At 47.3% G+C, this 19,533-nt stretch overlaps 1 protein-coding gene across 2 annotated transcripts in view; it reads left to right on the forward strand.

The window, feature by feature from the left end:
• The window catches only part of LOC146839637 (uncharacterized), a 590,171-nt gene that overhangs the window by 393,738 nt on the left and 176,900 nt on the right, over positions 1 to 19,533 (forward strand). For both annotated transcript variants that reach the window (XM_085650371.1, XM_085650372.1), the window contains one exon: positions 13,297 to 13,329. In XM_085650371.1, the coding sequence (XP_085506497.1) occupies positions 13,297 to 13,329 (33 nt within the window). The remainder of the gene's footprint in view (positions 1 to 13,296; positions 13,330 to 19,533) is intronic.

A 19,533-nucleotide genomic window follows, 5' to 3' on the forward strand; every position in this document is an offset into this window, starting at 1 on the left:
GGGGAAGAAGAATAGGGGCAGCAAACTGAGCACAGAGGCTAAGCAGGAGGTCAGTGATGGGCCATAGAATTGGGCAATGGAGGGCAGGAGGAGTGGACTGGTACATCATGCTAAATGAAGGGCAGTGGCAGCACATCAGACCATGCATGGCAGGAGGGAGGAGGCTTGTTCATGGATTCAGAAAACAGAGGATAGGGAGGAGGTGGATGGGCAGCAAGCTAACTGTTCAGAGAAGGTGGGTATTAGGAACTTTATTGTTTTTAAAATGTGTGTCTGTGCAAACTACTTAAAATATGAACAAGTATGCAGCATAATCTCACTTTTATTCAGGAAAAAGAGGACGTTTGTGACTGTGACTCTGGGCTCACTTGGCAGAAACATCCCCTGACCCTCTACCCCCATCGCAAAATGTAATGCCCGTGAAAAGGGTAGGTGGACGCAGTGTTATATAGAATATAGTCCTGAGAGCACGATTGAAAATGAAAACTAGATATAGTATATGGTATAAACTATGCACCAAAAAGTGTGATATCAGATGAACCGGGGAATGAAATATAATATGCAATACATTGTGCGCAATGACAGATTCATTGGAGAGCACGAGATAGCACAGACACTAGCGCGTGCTATGCGATATGCGCCTTGGAGTGTAATATGCACAGGGCAGTGTTGTGTAACCTAACTAGTCTCTAAAGTTGTAATATAAAATATGTGCTGGGAAGTGTAACGTTGCATATGCACTGTGACAAAGATATGGATCCCAGATTGTAATATGTATGGCATAGCGCTGTGCGTTATAATATAGGCATTGAGGAAGGCACATTAGATGGGGCGATAAAACCTGTGCGAAGGCAAGTGTGGGATGACATTCACGGGGTGGTGTTACAATGCACATGGGCTAGAGAGTGTCATAGCATACGTACTAGCTGGAGGAATACAACACAGAGGTGTGTGGCACTCGGCGGGCACAGGTGGGAGGTTCGTCTCCTTTCCAGAGAGTAAAATAAAAAGTATTACACATCTGGCGGTAGGTGTGTGATTTATTAACCGTGAGTGGGGTTTCTTGCATAGTTTGGTTGAATTTTTGTCGAATCCCCTTTGAATGGCTTGGTGTGCATGTGTATTAAATGTGCCCGTCAATAGCTACCCATGTTTGTATAATTAAACGACAAGGGTGTCTACTTGGGGAGTACCCACCAGCGGGGGCGCCGGGATTAGGCACGGTAGGGCGTCAGACACGTCAGAGCTTCACTAGCAGTGTAAATACATTCCACGTGGATTAATTGTATGCATAGTTGCCTTTTAATGAATATCACGCAAGTCGTCATGGTGATAGGTACATGCGGTTTGTCCAGCATGTCCTAGGTGTTTCTATAAATATATATATTTTTTAAATACTAAAAAACAAAGGCCGGCCCCGGGGGATGGGGTCCCCGGGGCCATAAGTGGCCTGAGGAGGGGCAACGCAGCCCCCTCCCAAAGAATTAAAAAAAAAAAGGCCATGACCCGGGGGTTGGGGTCCCCGAGGCCGATTAAGGCCTTGAGAGGGCTAAATTAATTTTTTTCAACAAAAAAAATTAGGGTGCAGGCCCTGGGGGATGGGGTCCCCAGGGCCAATAAATTAGAAAAAGAAGGGGGGCCACACAGCCCTCCTTCTTAAAAAAATAAAATAAAGAAAAGACAGGCATCGCGCCGGAGGCCACGCCCCCTCCATGCAGCACTCTGCAAACGCGCCCCCTGGCCAGTTGTAAGTTGGGGAATTAATTCCCCTTCAATACTGAGGGTTCCTGAGGGCCAACCAGCCCAACAGATATCTCCAGTATGCGCCAGAGAGCTGTGTTGCAGACAGGTGTTCTGAGGCCACGCCCCTTTTTACAGCTCTATGCAACGCAGCTCTGTGGTGCTTACTGTAGGTACCTAGTGGGCTAGTTTGACCCTAGGTACCCTTAGGATTCAAGGGGACTTAATCTCTCAACTTAGAACGGCCACAGGGTGCGTTTACACAGTGGTGAAGGGAGGGGACGGGGCCTGAGGTGACGTGTGCAAACACGCCCTGTGGCGCGTTTTAAGTTGGGGAAATAATTCCCCTTCAATCCTGAGGGCCACTGGGGGCTAACTAGCCCACCAAGTGCTTCCACTAAGCGCCACTGAGCTGCGTTGCAGAGAGGTGGCCCAGGTCGTGCCACTTTTTACACCTCTCTGCAACGCAGCTCTGTGGTGCTTACTGGAGGTACCTAGTGGGCTAGTTGGACCCTAGGGACCCTCAGGATTCAAATGAGCTTAATCTCCCAACTAAAAACGGCCACAGGGCGTGTTTACACAGTGGTGAAGCGAGGGGACGGGGCCTGAGTTAACGTGTGCAATCACGCCCTGTGGCGCGTTTTAAGTTGGGGAAATAATTCCCCTTCGATCCTGAGGGACCCTGGGGGCCAACTAGCCCACCAGGTGCTTCCAGTAAGCACCACTGCGCTGCGTTGCAAAGAGTTGGTCCAGGCCGTGCCCTTTTTTACATCTCTCTGCAACGCAGCTCTGTGGCGCTTACTGGAGGTACCTAGTGGTCTAGTTGGACCCTAGGGACCCTCAGGATTCAAGGGGACTTAATCTCCCAACTTAAATCGGCCACAGGGCGTGTTTACACAGTGGAGAAGGGAGGGGACGGGGCCTGAGGTGACGTGTGCAAACACGCCCTGTGGCGCGTTTTAAGAGGTAGTTTTAATCCCCTGCCCTATTATATACTAGGGGCTTACAGAGGAGGTCATGCTAATCACAGGGGGACCCCAACGCATAGTGTTTTCACTGTATTCTGAGTGTCTTTTAACATAGCACTGGCTCTAGGACTGGTTGCTCAGACTCAGTTACCACCAGTATCCGTCTGAAAAAGTTGAGGGTACAGGATGATTTTGCAACAAGGCTTCTTTCTGCTCTTCTGTTTGTTCTTTCTGCACGTTATCCTTCTTCCTGCACTTTTCTTCATCTTTGAGGACTTCTGTTGCTTCTTTCTGCATTTCTCTTTTTTTCTTTCGGTGCGTTTATTCTTCTTTCTTCACATGTCCTATCTCTGTAGGCATCAGTGATGTCATTTGAGATGTCATCAGTGATGTCATCAGTGATGTCACTGACCATGTCATGAGTGATATAATATGTGACGTCATCAGCAGTGCATTGCGGGCACGTGAGTTATAGTTAGCTGAACTAACTATAACGGGGGAATTTCAATGGTTTTGTACGAGTGAAAAGTCCAGCTAACTATAAGGCCCCTGAAACCCATGGTTTTTTCAGTGAATTTCTAAAGTTTTTTAAATGCTAATTCCTAACTATAACGTGCCTGAAACCTATGTTTTTTTCAGTGAATATATATATAATATATATATATATATATACACATAACACATTTTGCAAAGGAGCATATAAAAAACATAGCAATAACATGTCAACAGAAAAAACACATTGAATTGAAATTAAACACCTCCAGAACAGAGCCTTACTTAATTGGAAAAGGTTGCATAAGACTGCTTGTCATACCTTTGCTTCTGCATCTGTAGCCAAATCCAGGCAGTAATGTTGCGTAAATGTAAGCATGCTTCTCCATTTTGCTGCATGTCCAATTTTGTCCAATGGCACTCCCGCGAAGAGCGCCGCCATCCTCAAAATTACATTTGAATAAATATTATTTACTACTGCTTTCTATTCTCATTCAAGTATGTGAAAGTACGAAAGATCCAAGACTGGATAAGAAAACGAGTTACTTACCTGTAACTTCAGTTATTCAGTATTGATATCTTTCATAGATTCACATGCAATCCACCCTCCTCCCCGGAGATGCTTCCCTTATTATTATCAGTACTCTTGTCACTTGTGCTATCTGAGGGACGTGCCTCTCTGTGGAGTGTTCTAGGCGGTTCTGATGTCTGATTGGCTGTGTTTTAACTTTGTTTCCTTTTACAAAAGGATATGGATGGTGTTAGAAATGGGATTTCTGGTAGGCTGGGGCAAGGGCCGAAGCCAGGCAAAAATCTCCACTCTAGTCAGGGTACGGGAGTTATACTCCTAAAACAACCCATGCTCATCCCCTTGGTAGCTTGGCACGGGCAGTCAGGCTTATCTTAGAGGCAGTGTGTAAAGCATTTGCACATAACCCACAGTAATACAGTGTACGCATTACAAAAGGACACCACACCATGTTAGAAAAATATCCAATATTTTTATATAATTAAATCAAGACCAAAAACAACAGAAATTCACCATACTATATGTAAAAAAAAGTCTGTAGTTATCAAAATAAGTTTCCTTGATGTCGATAGCTCCAACCGGGGCTACCACGGTGTCGTGAACAACAAATACAACAGTTCTGGCTGGTCGCGGGCCAGCTACTGTGTCGGGAAGACCTGCCAACAGTACCTGTGAAAAATGCAGGACGAGGAGGCCCTTGAAGTCACTCGAGTTGCAGGTCAAGCCCCTCTCTGATGGAATCAGGAGTGCTGGAGTCGGCAGGCGTTGGATACTGCGGTGTGAAGTGCAGTGGTGCGGATTGCGATGCCCCCAGGTCGCGGTGCGAGCAGCGGCTCGGTGACGGCTACGGATGGCGGTGTCGGTGAGACCAGGGTCACGGTGCGAGATGAAGGCGGTGCACGTCACAGTGCAAGCAGCAGCGTCGTCGTTGCTGAAGCGCTGTTGTCAGCTGACGTGTGGGAGTCGATAGTGCCGGTGTCAGTGGGCAAAGGCTGCGGTGCGGGATGAGGGCTGTGCTTCGTGTGACTTACGAGCAGTGCCCTCGAACCACGGTGCAAGCAGCGGCGTCAGTTTCGGCGTTGAGCAGCAGCCTCAGGGAGGCCAAGGTGTCCTCGTGAAGCAAGGCGGGGTGGAGTGCGGTGGCCACAGGTCGCGGTGCAAGCAGCGGCTCGGTGGCAACAGGTGCCGTCGGTGAAACCAAGTTTGCGGTGCGGCATTGCAGCGTTGCCCTCTGTGATGTCTTCAGGACACGGAGTCGGCAGCAGTGTCGTAGTCGAGTTGCTTTTCCTCTGGTTCAGCACAAAACACACAGTCCCCAGTGCTGAGGGCAGTAGAGCTTGAAGTCTTTCCTGTTCCTGAGACTTCGTGAATAGGGGGCAAGCTCTACTTCAAGCCCTTGGAGAGACCCACAAATTAGGTTGCAGAAAGTCCAGTCCAGGCCTTTCACTGCCCAAGATAGAAGCAGCCACTGCAGGTCAGCCCAGCAAAGCACACAGCAACCTGGTAGTTCCTCCACAGTTTCTCCAGCTCTTCTTCTTGTCAGTCTTCTTGATCCCGATGAGTTCTAAGGTTCAGGGGTCTGGGTCCCAGTATTTGTACACAAAAATCCTTTGATCTGGCAGGCAGAGGGTGTCTGCGCCCGGCCAGAACCAGTTCGGCCATCTCTGGTGTGATTTCCTGGCAGGAGGTGGAGGCGGCATTGTCAGACCAGAGGCAGACCAGGCCCTTTGAGGTGCAAGGAAATCTCCTCCCCCTTCCCCCATCGCATCCCATATCTATGCAGCCCTTTCCTGACCTACCTAGAATATCTGGAGCCCCTCTGGCTCCCCAGCCTTCTGTCATCCAAAACCCAGACAGGCAATCCGCATTCCAGCAGAGGCACACAGGATGACTGAGCAAGAAAATACCTACTTTCTAAAAGTGGTATTTTCAAACCCAGAATGTAAAAATCACCTTCACTAAAAGATGCATCTTTAGATTCTGAGTTCAGGCATACTATACTTCATTTTCCTACCTAATTCCCTGGGCCAGTTACGTTTATAAGATTATAAGATGTTATAAAAAAACCTCCCATTCTCTCCTATGGGGAACCAGTAGCCTTGCAATAGTGAAAAACGAAATTGGCTGTAATTCACTATTGGGACATGCCACACACACCCGGGCATGTCCCCCCTTTCACATCCACTGCACCCTGCCCACAGGGATACCTTGGGCCTACCTTAGGGGTGTCTGACATGTAAGAAAAGGGAAGGTTAGGGACTGGCAAGTGTATGGACTGGCCAAGTCGACATGGCAGTTACAAACTGTGCGCAGATTCTGCAATGGCAGCTCTGAGGTACCTTTTCAGGGCTACGTACGTTGCACAATCAGTGCTGCAGGCCCACAAGTAACATTTGATTCACAGGCCCTGGCACACTCAGTGCACTTTACTAGGGACTAACAACTAAATCAAGTATTCAATCGTGGAAACACAATTGACACAGAGAGTGCCTGCACTTTACCACTGATCAGCAGTGCGAAACTCAGGGGAAACACGCCAAAAGATGCCAAGTCTAACAGATGGGCTAATGCAGTGATGGTACAATGCATTGTTGCCTATGGTAACATTTACTACTGCGATTTTAAAATTTACCTCAATGGCAGGGATGATTCAAGCATGTGAATCTATGAAAGATACCAATACTGGCTAACTGAAGTTAAAGGAAAGTAATCGTTTTTTTTCTTACTTTAGTGTTGCTGCTTGCTGCCTTTCTCTGACCACATGTCTGGGGTGGATGACAGCTGGGCTTTGTGTGTTCCCCCTGGACAGCAGATAGCCACACACAATGGGAGCATGGATGTGACTTGAAGTCCTATCCTGGCAAGTTGGGAGGGAGGAGCTAGGATCACCCTTACTTACACCTGACTAGGCTCTGTCCTGTCCTCACACAAAGGGCTGCATACCCCCATATAGTGAATCTGGAACCGGGGCAGGAAGGGAGGATCCCTGCATACGTCTAAGGCATGTCTTTGAAGTCTCTCTCACCTCAAAGGACCCACTTGGTATGAGTACTGGACCTCAGACACTACCACCTCAGTACACTTCTGGACTTGTGAGGATTGTGGTGCTGCTTTAAGGACAGCCACTCTGCTGGACTGATATTTTGCTGAACTCCTGCCTTGCTGTGCTGACCTGCTGCCTGCTGCCCTCTTGCCTGGGTGAAGAATACCGGACCTGCGTCACTTGAACCCAGAGAGACTCCAAGGGCTTTTTGGCTGGCCTCCTGATCTGAAGCCTCAGGGAAATAAAAGACTGCCAGCCAACCTGCTTCTTAATTTCGACTCTGCCATCTGCGAGTCTGTCCTGCTCTGTGGTGCCACCCCTGTTTTAGACTCCTTGGAAACGGGGCGAAGTTGCATCTCTAGCAGAACCGAGCAAAACTGACGAATCACCTTGGTTGAGCGGTGCATTTTCGAGAATACCTGATGCATTGCCTTTGTTGCATCGATTGAACCTGTCACAAAATACTCTCATTGTTACTGCATCCTGCATCTTGGGACCAATGCATCGCCTTCAGAACAGCATAACACTTTTCCTGGTGCAAGCTGCTCGTATCCCTTTTCGCAGGCAACCTCGAATTTGAAGCCAAAGCTTTGTATCACACCTTCCCCATCATCAGAACTGACTCATTGTCTCCACTGCGCCTTGCATCCTAGACACCGATAATCACATCACACGCACTGCTGCAGGATCATTGAAACATCAGGACCTTGCACTGCAGCCTCGTTGCATTGCGGGACCAATGCATTGCCTCTGCTACTTGACACATATTTGACGCAGATCCACGCAAACGCTCCGTAACAAGGAATTAAGGTGCTTTGGTTCAACAAGATACCTTTGCCCTGTTGCTGGGCTGTTCTCCATTGCAATCAGACTGAACATTTTACTGTGTCCCAGTCCGGTGCGGCTAGATTGCCCAGGTTGGGGCTTACTGTTTCTAAGGGCTATTTTACAGTTTATTATTTAAAAATTCATAACACAAATTTTACTTATTGGGGGGCATATCAGCAAGTGGGTGATAAAAAATGATCGCCGCTTTTGCGTCAGTTTTTGGACAAAAAGCGGCGATAATTTTATCGCCTTATCGGCAAGGTCACACTATCGCGTGAAACCTAGCCTTATCGCCATTTCCCTTAACGCCCATCTTTGCACCTCTAATGAGATGCAAAGTGGGTGTTCCTCCCCAGGATAACGGGAGAGATGTCGCTAAGCGACATTTCTCCTATTATCAAGCCTCACGCAAAGCAGCTTAGCGACAAGAAAAGTAGCGATAACCTCTGTTATCGCTACTTTCCTTACACCTGCTTTGAAACTGACTTAGCCATGATATCCTATGGAAGGTGGATATCATGGCTAAGTATGTGAGGCCCTATCAGCAAGCTATCGCCAAAAGTCGTGTGATTATCGCTGGATTTCCAGCGATAATCGCACATTTGGCAGCTTGCGCTCTGAATTTTATTGCTTTGGAGATAAGCGTTGCTAATAGCTCGCTATCTCTGCGATAAAATTCAGAGTTGGCCGGCGATAATTATCCTCACGCTAAGAGCGCTGAGCGATAATTATCGCCGGCCCTTGCTGATATGCCCCAAGATTTTTGTCATTTTAGTCTTGTTTTATTTATTAAATTAAGCTATAGTTTTGTGTAACCTGGTGTGGAATCTTTTTGTGTGGTGTTTTCACTGTTTTAGTGTTTAAAGTGTTGCTCAAATACTTTACACGTTGCCTTTATAGTTGAGCCTGACTGCTCTGTTCTAAGTTACCAGTGGGGGAGCACAGGTTAATTTAGGGTTTGCTTGTGCCTTAGCCTGACTAGGATTGTGGTTACTGCTTGACCACACCACAGGCAGCCAGAAACCCAATTTATAACATTGGTGATCAGTGGTGAGATTAGGACTTGTGTTTGTGCAGTGTCATACGGTAATATAGTGCACACTACCATTCTATACCTATGACCAATTCATTTTATTTAATTCTCCCTGGCATTTTATGACTTTCCAAAATCAAGTCTCTGTCTGGTGGATCTGAAACCACACCTGCAATGGATTTGAGCTGGCTGACATGGAGCTATACACTGTAGCCCTGTTAAAGGACTTCTGCAAGAAGTTTGAACAAGATGACCACCAGGAAGGTAGGTGATCTGGATACCTGCCCAGATTCGGCTATGCTTTCTCCGCCTAATGTGACTACAGAGCAGGGAGCATCCTATTCCATGGTGGTGAAGAGGGCGGCCGAGGACTTGGACCTTGAGTTACCCTTGGTGGCTGTCAACTGCAGTATTTTGATGGAAGTGCTCTCCTTCAATGAAGCACTTACGAATGTTCTACTGAGAACCTGGTCCAAACCCAGCACAGGGGCTCTTGTGAACAGGACAATTGTATGTTGCCATCACCCGCACCCGGGGACCCAAACTTCCTCATGAAACACCCCAGCCCTGAGAGCTTGGTGCATCTATATACCATGGCGTATTCCCTGCCACACCTCAGTGATGCAGCACAAGGCCAGGAATAAAATATTTCACAGATCATAACACAGCATGGGCCCATACACTTTTTACCCTTATTACTCCAATCTTCCTGGTTAATCCGCTGCGGGTCAATTTTATTTTCTGCAAAGATTAGTTATTTTCTTTCATTTTATACCTAACTCATCTTTCATGAATAAACACTCTTTCTTCTGGTCAATGGGCCATTAGTGGAGTATTTGATGGTGATATTAATAACTAACTTAACAACTTCATCAGTTCTTAATAAAATAACCGCAACCTCTGGGTAAGATTCAAAGCTTTATCTGAATTATTTCATTCAAAAAGTGAACATTCTCAGTACAGTGCAGACACCATTAATTCCACATGGAGGAGAAAAATCAATTAGCAAATGCAAATCAGTAATTCAGACTCATGAAATAAATCACATTCATTTCGAAAAAGTGGATAGGTAAGAGGCATAAGAGTTCTAAAGACAAGGTTCATTTGCAAAGAGAAATATCCAAAATCCGAATTCAATTTATATTTACTTAATAAAGTATGCAGGAAAACCACCCCTCTGGCCAAAGGACTGGTAGGGATCCCCTGAGATAGATTTCAGGAGACAAAGACTATAGGACAGGATCAGGATAGGACAGGACAGTTGGACCTCTCTACAATACCGGCGAACTGTGTCGCTTCCCTCTTTATCGCTCTCTCCCTCCTCGAGTATTCTTCTGCAGTTTTCAACTAAACAGCATCAGCATCAATATCTGAATCCATCTATCAGCATCCCAGCCTCTGCATCTTTGCTTCTGCATCTGCGTCTCTGCATCTGTCTGTGTCTGACACAGAAGCTGCTCATTGAATGAGCCCTCCCTTCACAGGACAAAAAAAAAAGACTGTGATATGCCTCGAGTCCTGCTAAAACAATTATGAGCAAGGCTGCCTGCCTACGCCTCTCTCTCTCAAAAATATGAGCAAGGCTGCTCCTCCCACTTTAGCAACCCATATTTCAAGCACGAATTCATTTTGTGGTCTTTGTAGCTTGTCCAATAGGATCTTCAGTACACGTCGACACCCCAGGGGCTGAATGGACACGTCATCAATCAGGCAAGTTCTTGAGTCTTGTGCTAAGTGAAAACAATCATTTTCTGCAACAAAAAGTATTAATCATGCGGAAACAGAGAGTACGCAATATAAGAAAGATGTGTGCGTTGCTCTTTTCACTCAATAGTATTAAGTGCAGTAAGCTTTATTTAAACAAAACTGTTACTGATAAAAGTTTGCAACAAGCCTTCATGAAGAGACTAAAACAGAGGCGTAAATTATAACAAAGGTCTTTCATGGAGAGGAGACGGGAGGAAATCATTCCATTCTAATCTTAAAATCCAAAGGCTGCATTGGGCCTGCCACTGAGCTGTGTATTTCAGCCTTTCTACACTGTAAAATGCGTGTTAATTCAGCAGAAAATATGCTGCTTTGAAAGTAAACAAAAATATAGGGCCATATGTATGAAAATGACCATTTGCGATTCTCAAATAGCGATTTTTTGCGAATCGCTATTTGAGAATCGCAAAACCCTATGTATGTAGGATTTCCAATAAATTTTGCGAATGCTACATATTCCTTAATTGCGAATCGCAAATTGCGATTTGCAATTAAGGAATACCTCCCCATTCATTCCTATGGGCCTAGAGGCCCATAGGGATGAATGGGAAGACATTCTCAATTTGTGATTCCCAATTAGAGAATCGAAAATTGGGAATGCAATTTCAAGGGTGCCAGGGTGTCAAAAGGACACCCTGTTGCACCCCTGAAATGAGCATGGGTACAGATGTGGCGCACATACATGCCCTAAGGGCATGTATGTGAGTCACATGGCACTTTGAAAAATGCATAAAAGTGCATTTTTTCAAAGAAATCGCAAATTACCACCAACTTGAAGTTGGTGGTAATTTACGATTCCTTAAGTCAAAATTGAACTTTTTCTGTCCTTTTTACATTGTATTTAAGGAATCGCAATTTGCGATTCCTTAAATGCAATCGCAAAATAGGGAATTGCAAAATTTGCGATTCCTTATTTTGCATGGGGTGGTTTGTGTCATACATATGACACTGCTGTTTTGCGATCGCAAGCGCCGAAATTCTGCGAATTTCGGCATTTGCGATCGCAAAATTGCCTTCATACATATGGCCCATAATTTCTTAAATTAAATGTACATTCTATAATGAGGTTAAATCTATAATAATCACAATTAAATGACCATGATTAATTATTTGAGCTTGGTTTTACATGAAAGCCCTTTAGACTGAAAGTATTTGATCAGGTCTCATCTCATGTTTTCACGTGTGCCAAAATTGTGCGTGCCATTTTCTAAGATGCAGTTTGTCTGAAACTTAAAACAGAGCAATGCTTAAATCTAGGTGAAATCTAGGCTACATCAACTCACCCTTTGATGATAACATATCATGATACCTCAAATGATTTGTAAATCATCACACTTATTTTAATTTTACAGGTGACATTTGATCAAATAACTCACCCATTATTAATTTAGTCTAATATATTTTGTCTACCCAAAATAATTACTACTCCTCTTTGGTGTATGTAGACATGGTAATTTCATTAGCACACTTATTGCTCAGAGGTATATAAGGAAAAACTTCTACTAAAATTAGATATTACAAAAGCTGAGCAAATAACAATGTTACCTCTATTTCTAAGGCAATTAAAGTTTTGTCTGTAATGCCCACCTTCTATGCTCCTCCACATCCCTCAAAAGAGGAGGAGCGACTCCACCGTCTGAACCCAAAAAGAGTGGTGCTGTTCTACCTTTACCACACAGGAGAGTTCTGGGTGGATGACCAACTCTTCCTGGGCTATGTTGGAACTAAGAGGGGTCAGGGAGTGCAGTAATGAGGCTTTTCATGCTGGGTCATTCGCTATGTAAAAGTCTGCTACACACTGGCCAAAAGCAGCCTCCTGTGGGTTTAAGGGCTCATTCCACGGGGGCTAAAGCTGATACAACTACATTATAACATGTGGCCCCAATCCTGGACATCTGCCAGGCAGCAATGTGGGCATCCTTGCATACATTCACTAAACACTGCTTGCTGGACTTTCAGGTCCAGAGTTGAGGATTTGTCCGCAGCCCGCCACTGGGGACAGTATTGCTTGGGTACCTCTTCAAAGTTAAGGAATATGTGGCTAGATGTCTCTATCAGATAAACAAATTACTCACCTTCGATAACTCATTATCGGGCCGAGACAATATCTAGCTGCAGATTCCTTACAGACCCACCCTTCCTCCCCACTCTGCTGACAAATTTCTAGGGGCAGGACTGATCCCTTCGTGGGCCCTTGTTTTTGATACACCAGTGTCATTTCACTTAATGGCTCTGCACTTCGGGTGTGGAAAGTCATGGAAAAGTAACTGACGTCAGCGCGCCAAGGTGGCACCTAGAGCTGACTGATGTGACCTACAGGCTCGTAGAGGTATTGTTTGAGCAATAATCTTCCGGATTCATTCTGACGCCTGGGAAATTCAAAGGTAAGAAATCTGCGGCTACATATTGTCTCTACCGGATTATGCATTACCGAAGGTAAGTAACTTGTTCAATTAAACATGTTCCTTGAATGATCCTGAGAGATTGAGTAGGAGAGGGAATGATTTGACAACAGTGGGGGCGGGACAATAGGCAAGTTGAAAATGACTTACATCTTGAAGGCCTGGCATTACCGAAGGTAAGTAACTTGTTCGATAAAACATGTTCCTTGAAATTATCTTCTGTCAAACAATTAGAAGAAGGAGGGTCAATCTTCATTATTTTTTATATAATTTGTGTTTCAGTCCTGTTCCTCTATAATGGATTAATAAACCAGCCCCTAATATGATATAGTATCATACATGTCATTCATTTGTTGAATAAGATCAAGTATCGCCTGTGATTGTGACATGTTCATAGAGAAGCATGTCAATTTAGCATTATTGAAAGAGATAATGGGTGCAATAAAGGTAATATACAAAAGTTTGCTCATAAATTTTCATTCTGGTCTTTCCAGGACCTTACAATGGGTGCAACTGTTGCAATTCAGGTAAGAACATTATTTTGTCCTAATCATTTGAACTTGCTTGTAGAGGACCAAGCTTTCTTCGTCATGCTATACTATGCACTCTACTTTAAATAGCAGCATTTTTAGTTTTCGATTGCTCGTAAACTTTTAATTCCTATTACATAAATGTGCAAAAAACACACATGAAAATAAAATCATCGGCTTGCCAAGGCAGATCTAGTAGCTTTGACAATGTTTACTTTTTTAATGCACTTTTTTCATAAGTAATAACATCACAAATTTCAAAACGTGTCCAGGGATGGCATTATTTTTTACACTCGTGGCATAGGCGTACTCTCCGCTGCCACTACAGTATCCAGAGTTCTATGGGGCTATTTGCTAGTATGACGAGCAGTGTGCGACCTACTCTGTTTTTGTATTTAAGCTCCTTGGAGCGCGTTGGGCTGACGAGCCTTGGTACCGCACCTGCGCGCCGTGAGAGGTATTTTACCTTTAATATTTTGGCAGTCTATTGGCACCCCTCACACCTACCTGCTCCCTGCTGACGAGAGGCAATTACCTCGAAACACGTGTCCAGGGATGGCATTATTTTTTACACTCGTGGCATAGGCGTACTCTCCGCTGCCACTACAGTATCCAGAGTTCTATGGGGCTATTTGCTAGTATGACGAGCAGTGTGCGACCTACTCTGTTTTTGTATTTAAGCTCCTTGGAGCGCGTTGGGCTGACGAGCCTTGGTACCGCACCTGCGCGCCGTGAGAGGTATTTTACCTTTAATATTTTGGCAGTCTATTGGCACCCCTCACACCTACCTGCTCCCTGCTGACGAGAGGCAATTACCTCGAAACACGTGTCCAGGGATGGCATTATTTTTTACACTCGTGGCATAGGCGTACTCTCCGCTGCCACTACAGTATCCAGAGTTCTATGGGGCTATTTGCTAGTATGACGAGCAGTGTGCGACCTACTCTGTTTTTGTATTTAAGCTCCTTGGAGCGCGTTGGGCTGACGAGCCTTGGTACCGCACCTGCGCGCCGTGAGAGGTATTTTACCTTTAATATTTTGGCAGTCTATTGGCACCCCTCACACCTACCTGCTCCCTGCTGACGAGAGGCAATTACCTCGAAACACGTGTCCAGGGATGGCATTATTTTGTACACTCGTGGCATAGGCGTACTCTCCGCTGCCACTACAGTATCCAGAGTTCTATGGGGCTATTTGCTAGTATGACGAGCAGTGTGCGACCTACTCTGTTTTTGTATTTAAGCTCCTTGGAGCGCGTTGGGCTGACTAGCCTTGGTACCGCACCTGCGCGCCGTGAGAGGTATTTTACCTTTAATATTTTGGCAGTCTATTGGCACCCCTCACACCTACCTGCTCCCTGCTGACGAGAGGCAATTACCTCGAAACACGTGTCCAGGGATGGCATTATTTTTTACACTCGTGGCATAGGCGTACTCTCCGCTGCCACTACAGTATCCAGAGTTCTATGGGGCTATTTGCTAGTATGACGAGCAGTGTGCGACCTACTCTGTTTTTGTATTTAAGCTCCTTGGAGCGCGTTGGGCTGACGAGCCTTGGTACCGCACCTGCGCGCCGTGAGAGGTATTTTACCTTTAATATTTTGGCAGTCTATTGGCACCCCTCACACCTACCTGCTCCCTGCTGACGAGAGGCAATTACCTCGAAACACGTGTCCAGGGATGGCATTATTTTTTACACTCGTGGCATAGGCGTACTCTCCGCTGCCACTACAGTATCCAGAGTTCTATGGGGCTATTTGCTAGTATGACGAGCAGTGTGCGACCTACTCTGTTTTTGTATTTAAGCTCCTTGGAGCGCGTTGGGCTGACGAGCCTTGGTACCGCACCTGCGCGCCGTGAGAGGTATTTTACCTTTAATATTTTGGCAGTCTATTGGCACCCCTCACACCTACCTGCTCCCTGCTGACGAGAGGCAATTACCTCGAAACACGTGTCCAGGGATGGCATTATTTTTTACACTCGTGGCATAGGCGTACTCTCCGCTGCCACTACAGTATCCAGAGTTCTATGGGGCTATTTGCTAGTATGACGAGCAGTGTGCGACCTACTCTGTTTTTGTATTTAAGCTCCTTGGAGCGCGTTGGGCTGACGAGCCTTGGTACCGCACCTGCGCGCCGTGAGAGGTATTTTACCTTTAATATTTTGGCAGTCTATTGGCACCCCTCACACCTACCTGCTCCCTGCTGACGAGAGGCAATTACCTCGAAACACGTGTCCAGGGATGGCATTATTTTTTACACTCGTGGCATAGGCGTACTCTCCGCTGCCACTACAGTATCCAGAGTTCTATGGGGCTATTTGCTAGTATGACGAGCAGTGTGCGACCTACTCTGTTTTTAAATTTCAAAACTTAGCACATTATACATCTTCCATAGGCGGTGAACATTGATGTATTTGTTGCTTTATGTTTACAGTATAAGGCGTGCTTTGCAGAGGACACGCCAGGTATATTCACGAATATACATATCACGCAGTTAGTTATTACCACACTGTTGTGTCCCGAACAGTATAACAGTATTGTTTTCACAATATACTTTGTGCTCCCTTGTGTGTGGATGGGCTATCGAAGAAAAATTTGGAATTCAGTGGCGACAATAGCCCACAACACCAAGGGACGCTCTAACATCCTTTTGTGTTTTAGAATCAGGAATTTTCCCAATAGCAGACACTCGATCTGGCACCAGTTGCCTTTTTGCCTTCTGATAATATATGTCCCAAGTAAGTCACAGTTTGGGAACAGCATTGTAGCTTCTTTACAGACACCCCTTGTAACCTTTCACATCCAAATGACATGAGCCGGACCAAAGCTGCTGCCCAGGGGCTGAAAAGCGTGCCACAACTCCTGCTGCCTGAGACACGAGCCGGACCGAAGCGGACCTCAGGCGGGGACTCCAAGTCCCAGGATCCCCTTTTTCAGAGGGCAGGGCTGCTGCCCAGGCACTGAACAAACGCTGCTACTACTGCTGTGCGGGAGACGAGCTGTACCTTAGGCGGGAACTCCAGGTCCCAGGATCACCTTTTTCAGAGGGCAGGGCTGCTGCCCAGGCACTGAACAGCACGCTGCTACTACCGCTGTGCGGGAGACAAGCTGCACCTTAGGCGGGAACTCCAGGTCCCAGGATCACCTTTTTCAGAGGGCAGGGCTGCTGCCCAGGCACTGAACAGCACGCTGCTACTACCGCTGTGCGGGAGACGAGCTGGACCTCAGGCGGGGACTCCAAGTCCCAGGATCACCTTTTTGAGAGGGCAGGGCTGCTGCCCAGGCGCTGAACAGCACGCTGCTACTACCGCGGTGCAGGAGACGAGCTGCACCTTAGGCGGGAACTCCAGGTCCCAGGATCACCTTTTTCAGAGGGTGGGGCTGCCCAGGCGCTGAACAGCACGCTGCTACTACCGCTGTGCGGGAGACGAGCTGCACCTCAGGTGGGGACTCCAAGTCCCAGGATCACCTTTTTCAGAGGGTGGGGCTGCTGTCCAGGCACTGAACAGCACGCTGCTACTACCGCTGTGCGGGAGACGAACTGCACCTCAGGTGGGGACTCCAGGTCCCAGGATCACCTTTTTTAGAGGGCGGGGCGGCTGCCCAGGCGCTGAACAGCACGCTGCTACTACCGCTGTGCGGGAGACGAGCTGGACCTCAGGCGGGAACTCCAAGTCCTAGGATCACCTTTTTTAGAGGGCGGGGCTGCTGCCCAGGCACTGAAAAGCACGCCACAACACCCGCTGTGCAGAACGCGCCCGGGCCAAGGACAGGCCCGTCCTGGCCCATCATTGGCAAGAAGAAGCAGGGCAGGACCACTCTCCTTACATTTGTATTTGAAGGTTACTGGATCCTGTTGGCCTAAACAGAAGCTACCTCGAAACACGTGTCCAGGGATGGCACACGCCACGCATACTTGCATTCACACTCGAGCATAGGTGTATCCTCCGACGCTGACCTTCAGGGACCATTTTCATTGGGGGAACACGCCTGGTAGGTGTAGCAGTGTGCGACCAATCTGGTTTAACTTTATATTCAGGCTCCCTTGAGCCGGTGGAGTCGATGGACTCATGGTTACGCACCTGCGCGCTACGAGAGGTATTAGACCTGATAACGATTTTAGCAGCTTACACAGCAACCCCACACATTTTCCTACTCCCTGCTGACGAGAGGCAACTACCTCGAAACACGTGTCCAGGGATGGCACACGCCACGCATACTTGCATTCACACTCGAGCATAGGTGTATCCGCCGACACTGACCTTCAGGGACCATTTTCATTGGGGGAACACGCCTGGTAGGTGTAGCAGTGTGCGACCAATCTGGTTTAACTTTATATTCAGGCTCCCTTGAGCCGGTGGAGTCGACGGACTCATGGTTACGCACCTGCGCGCTACGAGAGGTACTAGACCTGATAACGATTTTAGCAGCTTACACAGCAACCCCACACATTTTCCTACTCACTGCTGACGAGAGGCAACTACCTCGAAACACGTGTCCAGGGATGGCACACGCCACGCATACTTGCATTCACACTCGAGCATAGGTGTATCCGCCGACGCTGACCTTCAGGGACCATTTTCATTGGGGGAACACGCCTGGTAGGTGTAGCAGTGTGCGACCAATCTGGTTTAACTTTATATTCAGGCTCCCTTGAGCCGGTGGAGTCGACGGACTCATGGTTACGCACCTGCGCGCTACGAGAGGTACTAGACCTGATAACGATTTTAGCAGCTTACACAGCAACCCCACACATTTTCCTACTCCCTGCTGACGAGAGGCAACTACCTCGAAACACGTGTCCAGGGATGGCACACGCCACGCATACTTGCATTCACACTCGAGCATAGGTGTATCCGCCGACGCTGACCTTCAGGGACCATTTTCATTGGGGGAACACGCCTGGTAGGTGTAGCAGTGTGCGACCAATCTGGTTTAACTTTATATTCAGGCTCCCTTGAGCCGGTGGAGTCGACGGACTCATGGTTACGCACCTGCGCGCTACGAGAGGTACTAGACCTGATAACGATTTTAGCAGCTTACACAGCAACCCCACACATTTTCCTACTCCCTGCTGACGAGAGGCAACTACCTCGAAACACGTGTCCAGGGATGGCACACGCCACGCATACTTGCATTCACACTCGAGCATAGGTGTATCCGCCGACGCTGACCTTCAGGGACCATTTTCATTGGGGGAACACGCCTGGTAGGTGTAGCAGTGTGCGACCAATCTGGTTTAACTTTATATTCAGGCTCCCTTGAGCCGGTGGAGTCGACGGACTCATGGTTACGCACCTGCGCGCTACGAGAGGTACTAGACCTGATAACGATTTTAGCAGCTTACACAGCAACCCCACACATTTTCCTACTCCCTGCTGACGAGAGGCAACTACCTCGAAACACGTGTCCAGGGATGGCACACGCCACGCATACTTGCATTCACACTCGAGCATAGGTGTATCCGCCGACGCTGACCTTCAGGGACCATTTTCATTGGGGGAACACGCCTGGTAGGTGTAGCAGTGTGCGACCAATCTGGTTTAACTTTATATTCAGGCTCCCTTGAGCCGGTGGAGTCGACGGACTCATGGTTACGCACCTGCGCGCTACGAGAGGTACTAGACCTGATAACGATTTTAGCAGCTTACACAGCAACCCCACACATTTTCCTACTCCCTGCTGACGAGAGGCAACTACCTCGAAACACGTGTCCAGGGATGGCACACGCCACGCATACTTGCATTCACACTCGAGCATAGGTGTATCCGCCGACGCTGACCTTCAGGGACCATTTTCATTGGGGGAACACGCCTGGTAGGTGTAGCAGTGTGCGACCAATCTGGTTTAACTTTATATTCAGGCTCCCTTGAGCCGGTGGAGTCGACGGACTCATGGTTACGCACCTGCGCGCTACGAGAGGTACTAGACCTGATAACGATTTTAGCAGCTTACACAGCAACCCCACACATTTTCCTACTCCCTGCTGACGAGAGGCAACTACCTCGAAACACGTGTCCAGGGATGGCACACGCCACGCATACTTGCATTCACACTCGAGCATAGGTGTATCCGCCGACGCTGACCTTCAGGGACCATTTTCATTGGGGGAACACGCCTGGTAGGTGTAGTAGTGTGCGACCAATCTGGTTTAACTTTATATTCAGGCTCCCTTGAGCCGGTGGAGTCGACGGACTCATG

This window comes from Triturus cristatus, chromosome 4_1 (genome assembly GCF_964204655.1).
Source record: "Triturus cristatus chromosome 4_1, aTriCri1.1, whole genome shotgun sequence".
Classification (NCBI taxonomy): Eukaryota; Metazoa; Chordata; class Amphibia; order Caudata; family Salamandridae; genus Triturus; species Triturus cristatus.